Source organism: Athene cunicularia (genome assembly GCF_003259725.1).
Source record: "Athene cunicularia isolate RWA chromosome 1 unlocalized genomic scaffold, athCun1 chr1_part1, whole genome shotgun sequence".
NCBI lineage: Eukaryota > Metazoa > Chordata > Aves > Strigiformes > Strigidae > Athene > Athene cunicularia.
Window position 1 is genome coordinate 103,647,265 of NW_020799091.1, and position 14,825 is coordinate 103,662,089.

The 14,825-nt window shown below is 35.0% G+C and overlaps 1 protein-coding gene across 1 annotated transcript in view; it reads right to left on the reverse strand.

Moving 5' to 3' along the window:
- The window catches only part of NCAM2 (neural cell adhesion molecule 2), a 151,068-nt gene that overhangs the window by 129,110 nt on the left and 7,133 nt on the right, over positions 1-14,825 (reverse strand). The window contains exons 4-5 of the mRNA XM_026846708.1: positions 12,046-12,183; positions 4,540-4,657 (exon numbers count right to left, since the gene is read on the reverse strand). Of these exons, the coding sequence (XP_026702509.1) occupies positions 4,540-4,657; positions 12,046-12,183 (256 nt within the window). The remainder of the gene's footprint in view (positions 1-4,539; positions 4,658-12,045; positions 12,184-14,825) is intronic.

Genomic DNA, 14,825 nt, shown 5'->3' on the forward strand with positions numbered 1-14,825 from the left:
TTTTTAATTTCTTATTCTGCCTAGTTTGCTGTAGGCTTCTTTTGATCTTATTTCAGTTAAATCAACAGCTCCTTCTCATAAAACCCAATATAAAAATCGCCTGAATTTCATAAGCATGGATAAATATGCTGACAATGCCAGCTTCTTGAAAACAAACTATTTGTAAGCTGAAACCAATAAGCATTGCTGCAATATTCTATTCAATATGCCTAGTTTAGGACATGTAGTTTTATTTCAAGATTTAAGCAAAAACGATTTTCACTTTCTTCTCATGTAATGCTAATAACTACATCTATTTCATGTTTTCAAAAATAATATTTTCCCTAAGAGCATGAATACAGATTTTTTCTTGGGAACATTAATATGTGTTAATAGGATTCCCCTGGCATCTATATAGCTTGCATTTTTAGTAACATTTTTGTAAATAACTCTAGTCTACTTAGCTGTGCATTTCAAGACATTATTGTGATACTTGCTCATTCCCTTTTCACAGCAAACAATAGAAATTGCTTTGCAGAACAGGAAAGGTCTAATTTTCCACATAGGTGGTTTAAAAAAAACCCCAAAACCTAGTGATTTCTATTAGGAAACAAAATCTATATTCATTGTCAGAAGTAGTTTCCAAATGCCTGTTATCACAAATATCACCTATATCTATGACAATTTCTAAGAAGAAATGAGATTATGAGCATTTCCCTGGGCCTTCTAGCTAACAGGAGAGATTCAGATTGATGCTGATATTGGAGAACAGGAAAACATGAGTAACATATTAAAAGCGGATTATTTCTTTTGTCAGATAATTCTATGTCCTGTCAGTAAAGATAAGGGGATTGATCCAGCTAAACTTTACTTGTGTAAATTATCTTCACAGATGTAAACAATCATCATGTTTTAAGTAGGACTATTCACATGAGTTAAGATTTCCAGTTCATGACCTGTACATTGGGATCTTTATCTTTCAGTCCTGGCTAATTTAATTCTATTAGTATATTGTTTCTCTAAAGGTTATAATTTACACTAATGTAATATCAACTTCAATAGAGATATCAGTTAAGTGGTAAAAGAATTAGATTTTCTTCGTCCATGAAATAACAACAAAGTATATATGCATACTAAATAGAGCAGCAAGTAAATCTTGCTGACCTTTCTTCTTACTAGGCATTTGAAACTAATTTGTCAGTGAACTAAAGCATTTTCTGGAGAAAGATTGACACATTAGTTCAGATGCCCCCATTTTAAATTGACAAAATCTTAAAATTGTCATATTGTCAGCACCTGGAAATGAATAGGGTCAAAGCAAATAATTAAGGCTTTATGGCATTAGCTACTGCCTTAAAGAGCTTAAAGCTTGAAACTACAGTTTTGTTCAGCATCTTGCTTACAGTGATAAGCCACCTCAGTGGCACTATCATTTGACTTTAGAAATACAGCGACTTTTCATTCCCTAGCTGAAGTTGACCTGTTAAATCAGTTCACTGGAAACTGAAAAAGATACAAGAGAAAAGAAACTCAAGAGAATTTATTTTTTAATTGACTAAAATACAGTGGATTGTAAGGAAGGTAAGACTACACAAAGATAAACCCAAATTATTCAGGCCTTGCTAAAGAATCTTCAGTAGAGTGAGTCAGAAAATAATTGGGTGTCAGAGCCCATTTTAAAAGGCAACAAAGACACTACAACACTGAACTGTGTATAAAACAAATCCTTAACCTTGATGAACCATCTCAATATGTACAGATATACTTTCTATACCATATAATGAAAATCCTCCAAAAGAATGGAGTAGAAATAATTCCCACCCTTTTTATCAGAGCTTTTCCTCAACCTTCCGGAATGCTCAGTGTACTTTTAAATGTTTTACAAGGAAACATTATTCTCTGTTATAATAGTCTGCAGCTCTAGACATTTTTCCTAAGCATAGCTATGTATTCAGAAGACAGACATCCATTAAGTAATTTCCTTACACATACCATTTTATAGATGGTTAACCTGAGGCAAATTAAATAAAATGACTGAAAGCACGTAGATAAACAGTACAGTTAGGAATAAAACCAAACACGATACCCATAACTTGCTGTAACCAAAGGTTATAATTCTTCCAAAATCAGCATTAACATTTAATGAAATTCAAGATGTAATTCTACTTGCTTATTAAAAAAGAAAACATACTTTTTAAAAAATATTTAACATGCTTTATTAGAAACGAAATACATAAAACTAAGGCTAATATCAACATATTCAACATCAAAAAGTACACTAAGCAGGATGAAATTTGGAATATGACACCTTGGCCATTAATTCTGATAAATGGTTTCCATTTAGTTCTCAATGGATGACAAGCATATTAATATCAGATAAACCAGTTTTGATAGACTTTCCTACCACTAATACCGCTTTCTAGATTTTTCTCAAAATGAAGAAGGATTATGTTGATCTAATTTTCCTATGCTTAGTCTAATTTCTAAAGAAAAAGCATCTGAAATACTCTAGAAAACAAAGGTATTTATCTTGACATATCTGTAAGATAAGCCTAAGGACAAGGAGAATAAATCAGTTGATTCTGAATCCTAACTGTCTACCTATATGTGAGTGAAAAGGGACCCAAACAGTTCAGGACAGAGATTTCAGAAATTTGATACAGAAATTTAGTACCGGAATACAATTTAGAATCAAATTTGTGTCCTCAAGAAAAAATAATTTAGCTCGCCCCATCTTTTTTTTCCCCTGTTCGCATATTAATAATATCCTGTCACAGAGACCAGAGGTCTTTTCCACCTACCACTTTACAAACCTTTAACTGTCAGTAAATAAAAAGGGAAGAGTATTTTCTACTGCCAAGAACTTATAGCCTAATAAGACTAAATAAAAAAAGAATGGAAAAAAAAAACCCAACACAACAGGGAAGGGAGGCACATAAGCCAATATTCCTCACTATGATACAGTTCCTGAAATAGGAACAGAACAGAAGATTCCAGATTTAAGTTTCAGTATCCAGTACCGTGAAGCTTTTGTAATTCACAAGCTGTGAAGCTTTTGTAAAATCTTTACAAAAGACATTTAATGAATGGTTTAAAAAAGTCAGTTGCCGCAGGCACTAGCAAACCAAAGAAAAATCCTTCTGTAAGCTCTGATCAGTAGTCATAGAGATAAGTGTCTCTCCAAGACACTTAGCCTATGTACATACTGTAATATTTATAAAATACTGGGAAAAAAAACCCACAACTGTAAACAGAGATATACACAAACTGGAAATTTATGCATTCTTTCTTAACAATATAAAACATTAATGTTGGTTGCAGGTCATTTAGGATACCAAATTTCAGACAACTCTCACAAATTTTTGCCAGAGAAGACAGACATTGTAAAAAAATTACTTCAAAGGCATCAAATAATCACAATATTCAACCTTAGTTTGAATTTAGTATCAGTTCTTTAATTTGGTCTCTGTATATTTTGTTTTTCTTTCTCCTCCTCTTCCTTATATTTTGAATTCTATACCACATTAAGGAATTCAATTTACATTGTATTTATTTACATATTCTGAGATTCAAATTGCACAAAAGAAAAATTTAAATCCACGTTTAACTTATGCCAAGTTAAGATAAAGGTGTCAGTCAAAGGAAGATAACATTTAAAATGAATATAACATTGTTCAAAGATTCCGAAGAAGATTAAGAATTGATAGAAGTCCCTTCTATGTCCATTTAAAAATGCGGTGACCTTTAAATTCACCTTAAATAATATAAGTAGATGCAAATTATTCAGGTCTAAAATAGAAATGTGCAGTGGTGTGAAGTGCCTGAAATACTTTATATACCAGAACTGATGCATATCTTTGTTAGAATTGAGAGAATATAGTGTATGGATATTTAAATTTTTTAAAATGTTATATGGTAAGTGCTCCCAAATGACATAGACACACTATGTTCATATTGACAGAATCAAAAACCACACATGAACTTTAAAAACAGTTCCATTTTCAAAACATATTGCATTTTAGAAATTACATAAAATACCCTTGAAACTTACTCAATGAAACATTCCCATATCCTAGAGGTGTCTTAAGTCATACCTCCTTCGGAATCTCATTGAAATGGAGAATTAGGGTTAGAATCTATTTTTACAGATGGGGAAAATGTATTTGTTATCAGTAGTGCTGGTCTGTATTGGATATTTCTTTATTGCATAACTGCATATGTTTTTACCTGATGCATTCATGTGCAAAATTTGTAGGATTTTTCCTTTTAATTTATTTGCAATAATTGTTTCAGCTTTATTTGTTTCTACTCAAATATGAAGAAATCACGTCAATATGACATTTAGTTACTTTTTACATTTATCTCGCTGGTAACTTGAATTTGTGTGAATTCACTCACTTATTACTATTGAATCTAGCTTTAGAAGTTAGAACAGAAATGGACAGCAAATTCTCAAAATTCAGTAAAGAAATGAAAGTTGCACAGCTTAATGGACTGTGACAGAAAATCGTGACACATTAAAACAATGTGCTCTGATGTGCAGACCAGAACCGAACTTACCTATACCAACTGATTTCAGGTGGAGGTGATCCAGTGGCTCTGCAGAACAAAGCTATTGTCTCTCCTCGATCTGCAGTGGCATTAAAGGATTTCTGTAGCAGAATAATTGCAGGGGGAACTGAAAAAGAAAACATGTTCTATTAATGGAAAAAATATTTTATGTGTTTCTGGAGAAATTTGAAGCACAGGATAGGATCCTTTGTTAATTTCAGAATTTATAGCTACACTTAGGGATCAAGTTACAATATGAAACACTGTTACTAGTATTTCTTTACTTTTCTTAAACACAATATTTTTAATATGATTGAGACAATTAGAACTTTTTATTTGCACTAGAATAAATTCTTAAAATGTCTTTTTCAGCAATTCTTCAATTTTCTTATAGAACACTTTAAAGTGATAAATCTGACATACAACTAAGTACTGATGTCAGGCAGTGCTTTTAAAACAGGTGTCAGTATGTAGTAGTCGATTATGCACACTGAATTCTTTTTACTGAACTGCATATTTGATGGGCAGGAGTATCACCAGCTTCCAAAGGTGAAATGTCATAGAACCCAATGGATACAATCTATTTTTGGAAACTGTATTTCCAAAAATTATGTTCTGAGAGTGGCTAATTTTGTCTGATCTTGATGGTATGAAGTTATTACTAAACTTGTAACAGTTCGCAAAGAACCTCTACGCATCATGAAAACCAGAATAGCATTTAAGACAGAACAACTGATATTTAACATCTCTGTTGATATGGTAATTTTAAGACAGCTGTTCTAAATTTGTTTTCATTAACTATCAAGCAGATAAACAAATAAAAACAATTCCAGTAGATTGGAAGGAAGAGGATATGTGGAAAAGAAAGAATGCCAAGGGAAATGGGAGGAAAGGGAAAAGATTTGAGCTTCGAAAAAAATATATGTCTCTGCTAACAGGACCATTCTGTCATCTAGCAACTCAGTTATCTTTTAACCTTTAACTTTCACTAGGGAAAAGAAGAAAAAACAGGCAATCCCAATGAATTTGCTTTTGACTTCCCATTGAATTTCCACAGTTTTTTTCTACCAAACTCTTGAGAATCAACTTCTGTTGCTTTGCATCACATATTTAATTTTAGTATTCTACTTCAGAAGCCTTTCCAACTTCTGAACCTTAAATATAACAAATTATTTTAAAAGAATGTACCAGAATTATCAGCGATCAGTAAATAAATGTTATGTACTTTTCAATTTTTTTATGGTGTGCTGAAACCTGTGTTTCAGAGATCACTTCTTTCCTATCTGAAATTGCATGGGCCATTATTCAGCATACAAGACCCTTCTGTTGTACAACAACAATTTATCCACTTTCCATGAAAAAATATAATGAAAAAAATATCACTTGGAAAATGTTTAATACCTTTTAGCCATTTTGCAGTGCATTCTAATGTCTAGACCTGAAAATATACTCAATAACATGAGGGGATGAAACAATTCTTTGCCAGAAGTATCAGGTTCTCCAGCACTCACATCTAAGAACCACAGGACTATGACTCAGTTCAGCATATTACTTAAGTGCTTCAGTCTTTCAAGAGATAGTGCAATGACAATGAAACGAAATATTATTTTTTCTTTTCAAAAGTAAATTTTTATTCTTCTCATTATTCTTTCTGGGAAGAGATTTGTTTATCTTTGGTTCTGTTCTTGTGTGTACATAAGATGAAACTAAAATCTGAACCTGAAAGAAGAAACCAAATAAAGCTATACTGGCAAGTCTCTCAGATTTTGCACTTAATGCAAGTGGTAAAACCCAGTCACATGTAAGTGAAAACAATTATTTTTCATTTATGTCTGTGAGATCAGGATGTTTATCACATATGGAACTTCCCAGACAGTAAACTTAGAAAATAAATCTAATAAGTCCTCTAGGGGGACAAAAAAAAAAAGAAAAAAAAAAAAAGAAAAAAGTTTTTGTTTTCAGGATGACTTGAATTATTTTGTTCTGGTTTATGCTACCTTTATTTATTAAGTTATTTATTTATTTTTTATTAAAAAAAACCCAAAAAAACAAAAAAACACAAAAACAAAAAACCCAAAACCTGCCATTTAGACCTCACTGTAAATATAGGTAGAGAAGAAATTCTACAAAATTTCAGTGTTGCAAGCAGAAGAAGATACCTAAACAATTAAAAGAGATAATCCAGATCAAATGTATTTTGATTTATTACCCATTATAACCCTCCAAAGATATCCATACATTACCAAATATGTTTTATATACCAAACTTTGTTCCAAGATTTTCTTTAAGCTAATTTCTGAATAAAAGTGCATGCTGTTCATATGTAATCCTTAAAGCATTTTACAAAAAACTTCCAACACTATAATGAACAGCCAGCTAAAACTAAAGAGTTTTTCTAACATATATTTACTTATGTTGCTTTCACACTTTTTAATGTTGTCTGTTTCATGTATCAGTTCTTTCCTTCCTGAAATTGCCTGGGCTACAGGTAGGATATGATAATACCATGTCCCCAGAACAATGAACCTCTACATTCATGGGCCAATAATCTAGGCAAACAGATTTTAACATTTCCTCTGAAAATTAACTCAGTTTTCTTATTTTCCATAAGTTAAAGAGAGGATTTGTGCTGCATTTCCAGGCCTTCACTATCAAGCCCCTCAGCACAGAATCCCAGTCTTGCAATACTGACCACACACTGAATATCATTCTCAAAATAGTGTCTTTTACAGATATTACTTTTTAAAAGTATATGCACGTGACTTGAATCATAACTGCTGCTATGATCAACTAGGTTGAACACTGGTATAGAAGAGAACATACTCTACACAGTCTACCAGAAATGCTGTCCATTTCTTCTCTACTCCTGTTATCTACATCTCTCCCAGATGTGAATTAGCCAATGTTATGTCAACCAGTGTAGCAACCAGTTGGAGTAGAGAATGGAAGACATATTTTCAAGACAGACACCACTGTCTTCTCTAATTCCTTCTCTTCAAAATGAAATACATCTCTACAACATTATCTTTATGCATACTTACAAGCACCTGCTATTTTCCATGAATTCTAGACTATTTTAAATTTATATCATGATTAAAATCCAAACCCTTTCCTTTTTAATGTAAGAAATTTATAATAAATTAGTTCTATTTACTACTCCACTTAAAAACCCCACAAATCCCCACTTTGCTTAAAGTCGCCTGATTTCAGTTTCTTAGGAAGTCATTGTTAGTCAGGAAAAAAATAACATCCCATCCAGGTATCCTCATTTCCACTTAGCTAACATCAGTGGCACATGCTGCTTCATCAACTGTCTACTTGCTTAGTTACCGCTACTTAACTTCAGGCAAAGAAAGAATGAACTTTTGCAACATGTTCTTAAATCATCTGGGGAGTGTCTTCTCATCACTTTACTTTGGTGATTTGAAGGTCTAATCCTTCATTTTATAGGAATAGATCTACTGGTGATACATTTTTCTTGCCTTCACACACCAGAAGAAACCATTCTATAGGCAAGTATCATCCACATGGGCAGAGATGACCCATGACCAAAATGGTCCAAGAGAGAACTTATCTATTGTTCTTAAATATGAGAATTATAGGTTTAATCCTAAATTTAATTTTCTCCTCTTCTTGAGAGGATGTGATCCCATATCCTCTACCTCTGAGAGTTTTTTCGTCATCAGTTTGCTATAAGGTTGGGGTGTTCTCAACCTCTAAATGTTCTTCCACTCTCTCTGTCCCCCCTTTTTAGTTGGACAAAGACGTAAAGAAACAATACGAATAAAGTACTTGTTCACAGAACAGGTGATCTTAATTCAAACCTTTACCTGAAACAGAGGATGTATGGGTCAACCTGCACCATGGATAATACTGTAACTAGAGGGGAATAAGTAAAAGGCTCGACAGTAGTTTCTTTTTTAATTAAATCTTCATCACTCTTCTTGCAAAAGGGAATGTGGGATTTCACGTAGTTCTATCATAGCTTACATTTTTGAATAAAGTATGTATAAGCATTAGAAAAAAAACATATTTGTGGAAATAAAACCAGTATCAACTCTTGCTATATAAAAAGATATTTAGAAAGCAACATACTCATATACTTCTTGCAGTAAAGAAACATCATACATGGAGAATTCTTCTACTCTCAAAATAAATCAGCAAAGCTACAACAATATTAGCCCTTATATTGCTCCTGAAAGTCTATTTCCACTGTAAACCCTAAATAAATATGTAAGAGCAAGGATTATTATTATTGATTTATTAATGTAATCATTTTCTATGTTCACCTCTCCCTACAAACTCTAACAAAAACTTAAAATTTTTAAACTGTAAAATTATGGGTTACGTGGTGTGCCAGTTTTCTGAAAGTATTTTTATTTCTATGTTCTTTAGCTGCAGTTTTCCAGCTTTCCTTGTATGCTTTCCTTTCCTTGTATGCTTCTTACTACATTATCTTAGAACTTTTTGTAGATTCTGTATGCGCTATTGCAATATAAGTAAATAAAGGGAGAACGTGGGCCCTCACTGGAAAGAAAAGGGATAATTCATCATCCGGCATATGGAGAAGGCTGAGGTAATCAACAACTTTTTTTCCTCAGTCTTCACTGCCAAGGGCTCCAGCCACATCACCGAAGAAGCAGAAGGTAAAGGTGGGGACTGGGAGAATGAAGAACTGCCCCCTGTAGGAGAAGATCAAGTTCAAGACCATCTAAGGAAGCTGAAGGCACACAAGTCCATGGACCTGAGGAGATGCATCCGTGGGTCCTGAGGGAACTGGCAGATGAAGCAGCTAAGCCAGTATCCATCATATTTGAGAGGTTGTGGCAGTCCAGTGAAGTTTCCATGGACTGGAAAAGGGGAAACGTAACCCTCATTTTTAGAAAGGGAAATAAAGAAGACTATGAGATCTATAGGCTAGTCAGTCTCACCTCTGTGCCCAGCAAGATCATGAAGCGGATCTTCCTGGAAACTATGCTAGGGCACATGGAAAATAAGGAGGTGACTGGTGACAGTCAACATGACTTCACTAAGGGCAAATCATGCTTGAAAACATTTAGTGGCCTTCTACGACTCGGTTACTGTTGCTGGATAAGCGTAGAACAACTGACATCATCTACCTGGACTTGTGAAAAGCATTTGACCCTGTCCTGCATGACATCCTTGTCTCTTAATTGGAGAGAAATGCATTTGATGGATAGACCACTCCATGGATAAGGAATTGGCTGGATGCACTCAAAGAGTCAACAGCTCAATGTCCAAATGGAGAGCAGTGACGAGTGATGTTCCTAAGGTATTGATGTTGGGACCAGTGGTGTTTAACATTTTTGTTGATGACATGAACAGTGGCATTGAGTGCACCCTCAGCAAGTTTGCTGAGGACATCACGTACTGAAAGGGGACCTACAGGAAAGATGGGGAGGGACTCTTTATTAGGGAGTGTAGCAATAAGATGAAGGGAAATGGTTTTAAACTAAAAGAGAGTAGATTTAAATTAGATACAAGGAAGAAATTCTTTCCTGTGAGGGTGGTGAGACACTGGCACAGGTTGCCCAGGGCAGCTGTGGCTGGCCCCTTACTGGCAGCGTTCAAGGCCAGGTTGGACGGGGCTTTGAGCAACCTGGTCTAGTGGAAGGTGTCCCTGAACATGGCAGGGGGTTGGAACTAGTTTATCTTTAACGCCCCTTCCAGCCCAAACCATTCTATGATTCAATATGATTCATTGAAACAGTAAAGTTCTAAATTTGAACAGTTTCTACATAAAAATACTGTTTATCCTAACTTTTTCTTGACATATCAATCTTTGATTACCCTCTGAAGTATTATTGCTTGTTTTTTGGAAAAAGTAGACATGATGGAAATACAGCCATATAGCTTTTTAGTGGCCTACAGATTGTTCCTTTTTTTTTTTTTTTTCTTGGTCTTCTTTTCTTTTCTTCTCTGTATCCAATTGATTCAGAGGTTTTCCTTTTCACTGAAGACCAAGACAATTTTTCTTTCTTTCTGATTTTCACTATTAGACTAAAAGCCATTTTGGGCCAAGTTTAATACATTCAGCTTTATGTAGGAAAACCTATTTATTCCTGTGAAGCAGAAAATACCTCTTAATGAATATCACTCTACATGAGTTATCATGTCAGAATCACTCAGTTGGCAACAACTCCTCATCCCAACACTGTGAAAAGTCTAGACATGAGCATTAGAATTTTTGTCTAGAGTCATAAAAAAGTATAAAACCCCCAAATTTGTGGATCTAATCCACCAATAAATGATGTGAAGTCAGACTGATGTTTTAGGTTAAATAGAGGCTCAACTCAGCTCAACTGCATATAAATATCAGATAGAAGTGAAAGGTGTTCAGAATGTAGGTTCATATCCATGTATATAAATAGCAACAGAAGAAAAATCTCATTCAGCATTTTAAATGCTATCAGATGCACTGTTGGAACTGTATATAATCAGGAGTTGCGGTAATGCAGTACCACAATGCACAGAGAGGAAAGCAATTTGTTGGGGAGAGCTTCACAGCGCATAGGGCACATACTGTTATATTCTAACACAATACATAGGATAATCACCCATTTGCTTGTCACTGTCTGTATACTGTGTACAACAATCTAAAGAATTCTGCTTCAAAAGATTGCTGCTTGTCTATACGGATTAAATAAAACCTGTGCCAGATTCTGCTCTTTATCCTAAAAGTAGCAGAGAATTCAAGTTACATAATGACTTCTGTAAACAGGTTTGCTGAGAAGGACCAGTCAAGGACAAAGCATTGAAAACTCATAACCTATTAGGCATGATGGAAGTAGTTTCACTGAAAAGCTGACATTAAACAGAATGCATATATAAAAAATGCCCTTTCTGAACTGTGTCCTTTCTGGATACTATGTGAAGAGATATTTATTTTTCAACAGGTCAACCCTGAATTTAGGAGACAGGTTGAGATAAATGCTCCATCTTGTCTTAATCTGTCCATATTCTTTCTTAGAGTTTTATTAGAACCTAATAAAATTTATAATGCCACTTTTTGGCTAACTCATTATATATTTTACTCCTCATAAATGTAAAATGTTAAAAATCTATAAGTAATACTATTAATCTCAATAAAATATATCTATGACTTTTGGGACAGTTAATAAAGTATGTTAATGCAGTGAAGGTGAATAACTGAAAAATCAAGTGTGGTTTTCTACCAGTAAAAGACTGAAAAGTACAGAGTGAACTGAACTAATATATATTATAATCTGAAATTCAAGTCTTAAAGTGATTGTCAATGTTCTGTCAATGATTAAAAACAGTAATCCGGGTTTTACATATTTATATACACTGATATTATGAAATTCAATGAATTCTGCTCACACCATATAACATTTTTTAAAAAAATATTAAGCAATTACATTTATAGGGAATAAACCTGTTTAATCAGGATTTATTTAGAAGATGATCTATTTTAACATAGGCTGTGAAAATCAAGTAAAGCAAGAAGTCAGCTCAACAACTTTTACTCCTTACCATTCACAATAACAATTATGTCCCGAAAGTCAATTTCTCCTCTGGCTTCCACTCTTCCTTCACATCTGTATACTCCTTCATCACTTTTATTGATATTAAGAATTTGGAGATTATTGTTTGCTAATACTGCAAATCGATCTAGAAAGGCAAGTAAGAGATTAAGTGATGTTAGTAAATCAAGACAATACAAGAAACACTAACTTAAATGAGGAATATTTATGTACCTTCTCTGTACAATCAATGCTCATTGACAAAACATCTGTCAATGTAAATTAAAATATCAACCAAAAAATTTGGGCTTTTTCCCACTCCAAAATAGATTGCCATTTTCTAAAATTCAAGTGGATTTTCCATCCATAACTTCCTACTTACTGTAAGGAGTCATCAAATGTAAATGAAATTTATAAATTATTACAAAATGAGTAGAATATTAATGAACACCTACAAAGAATATCAAAGAGATTAAAGGGATAGAAAAAAGATAAATGGAACAATTTATAATAAAGTCAGTAAGAAAATGCTCCTTCCTTCTCTATCTAGAATAACCAACTGTCTTTGTGCCCATTTTATGGGCACTATGCTTAATCATTTCTCAGCTTGCTTGCTCTTCTTCCTTCCTCATGTTCCTTTGATCATTCACTATAACTCAGTCAGTGACGTATCTCCCCATAGTCTAACACATCACAGAAATGGGTAAAAAGACATAATCCAACAAACCACTACACTTTCTTCACAGTCCAGCATAAACCAAAATTCAACACACTTTTCGAGTAGTTTAAATTCATTGAAAAAATCCAATTCTGAACAAGACTGATTACGCTTCCCTGAACACACAGCAGCAAAATTACAATCAGCAATAGTAAATGAATATGAATTTTATTTTTTTCTCCTTTCTGTCTGAACTAGTGTACTGGGTTTGGGTGGTAAGATGCTGGCAACAGGAGGGCTGCAGGGCAGCTCCCATGAGGAGAGGCCATGGCTGCCCCGTGCCGAACACAGCCAATTCCAGCTGTCTCCAACCGACCCACCGCAGATGACAGCTGAGCCCCACAGCCACGATGGTAGTGCCTTGGGGAAAAAGTGTATAGGAAAGGGCAAAATCCACTGTGCAGCAACAGTGAGAAAAAGGAATGAGAAAAGTATGAGAGAAAAAGCCCTGCAAGTGCCAAGATGAGAGAAAGCAGAAGGGAAGGACATGCCAGTCACTGGAACAGAGATTCCCCTGCAGCCTATGGTGAAGAGCATGGTGAAGCAGTCTGTCCCCCTGCAGCCCATGGAGGTTAACATTGGAGTACATATTCACCTAGAGCCTGTGGATAACTCCATGCTGAAGCAAGTAGATGTGCCCAAAGGAGGCTGTGACCCTGTGGGAAGCATGCACTGGAGTGGGTTCCTGGCAGGACCTGTGGGACTGTGGAGAGGAGCCCAGGCTGGAGCAGCATGTTCCTGAAGGACTGCACCCCATGGGAGGGACCCAAGCTGGAACAGTTCATGAAGAACTGTAGCCCTCTGGGAAGGGCTCATGTTGGAGAAATTCATGCAGGACTGTCTCCTGTGGGAGGGAGCCCACGCTGGAGGCAGGGAAGAGTGTGATGAGTCCTTCCCCTGAGGAGGAACGAGCAGCAGAAACGTGTGATGAACTCACCACAACTCCCATTCCCTGTTCCCCTGCACCACTGTGGGGGAGGAGGTAGAGAAGTGGGGAGTGAAGTTGAGCCTGATTAGAAGGGAGGGGTGTAGGGAAGGTGTTTTAAAATTTGGTTTTATTTCTCATCCTACTCTGATTTGATTGGTAATAAATTAAATTAATTTTCGCCAAGTAAAGCCTGTTTTGCCTGTGATGGTAATTGGCGAATGATCTCTCTCCCTGTCTTTCTATTGTCCCAGGAGCATTTTGTTATATGTTCTCTCCCCTGTCCTGCTGAAGAGGGGAGTGACAGAGTAGCTTTGGTGAGCATCTGGTGTCCAGCCAGAGTTAACCCACCACATCTGTTGAGGAAGTTAGTGAGAGAGTAGCTCAGCGGATGCATGGAAGCTGGTCAAGGTCAACCCACCATAACTAGTCAATATTAGTGAACACTTTTGAGGAGAATTCCTGCAGTTCACTGTATGTGGTTTTTGAAGAACCTGTATACTTGTTATTCAGCTGTCTTTCTCATTCTATCTGAACCAGTGTCATCCTTTCCATATTGGAGGATGATAAATTTTACTAGCTTTCAGTTTTAACTAGCAAACAAGTGCAATTTTTCACATTGCTTTCCTTTTTAATTTTGCTAGATTTTTAAAGCATGCTTCCATCTTCCACAACACAACACTGATATTCCAAACCAGTGATAAACAACACCTGGTAGAAAAGCTTTTATGCAGTTATACAGCTATTAATGGAACATATGTATATACATATTTACAAATAAAAAAGCATTTTATGCTGTGTGAGTTCTGTTTCATTACCAAGACCTCTATCAGAAAACGAAGAGAGAAACGAAAAATTAATTATGCTTCACCTGATAAAGGTTTATAGGACATTAATATCCCCAACACATTTATGCTAATTATGTCTTGTTTATTAAAGTCATGCTTGAACATTAATGCCATTTCACACACTACCACATACAAATTAGGTAATAACTTTGTTTCCTGTCCCTACACAATTCCCAGAGAGTTGTGCTTCAAAATGTTTAGAAAGGGTGAAATCTAGCTCTTCAATTTTTTGCCAACCCCTCATTGGTAACCTTTTTTTTTGTTGTTGTTAACATAAATGTTTAATATGTTTAATATGT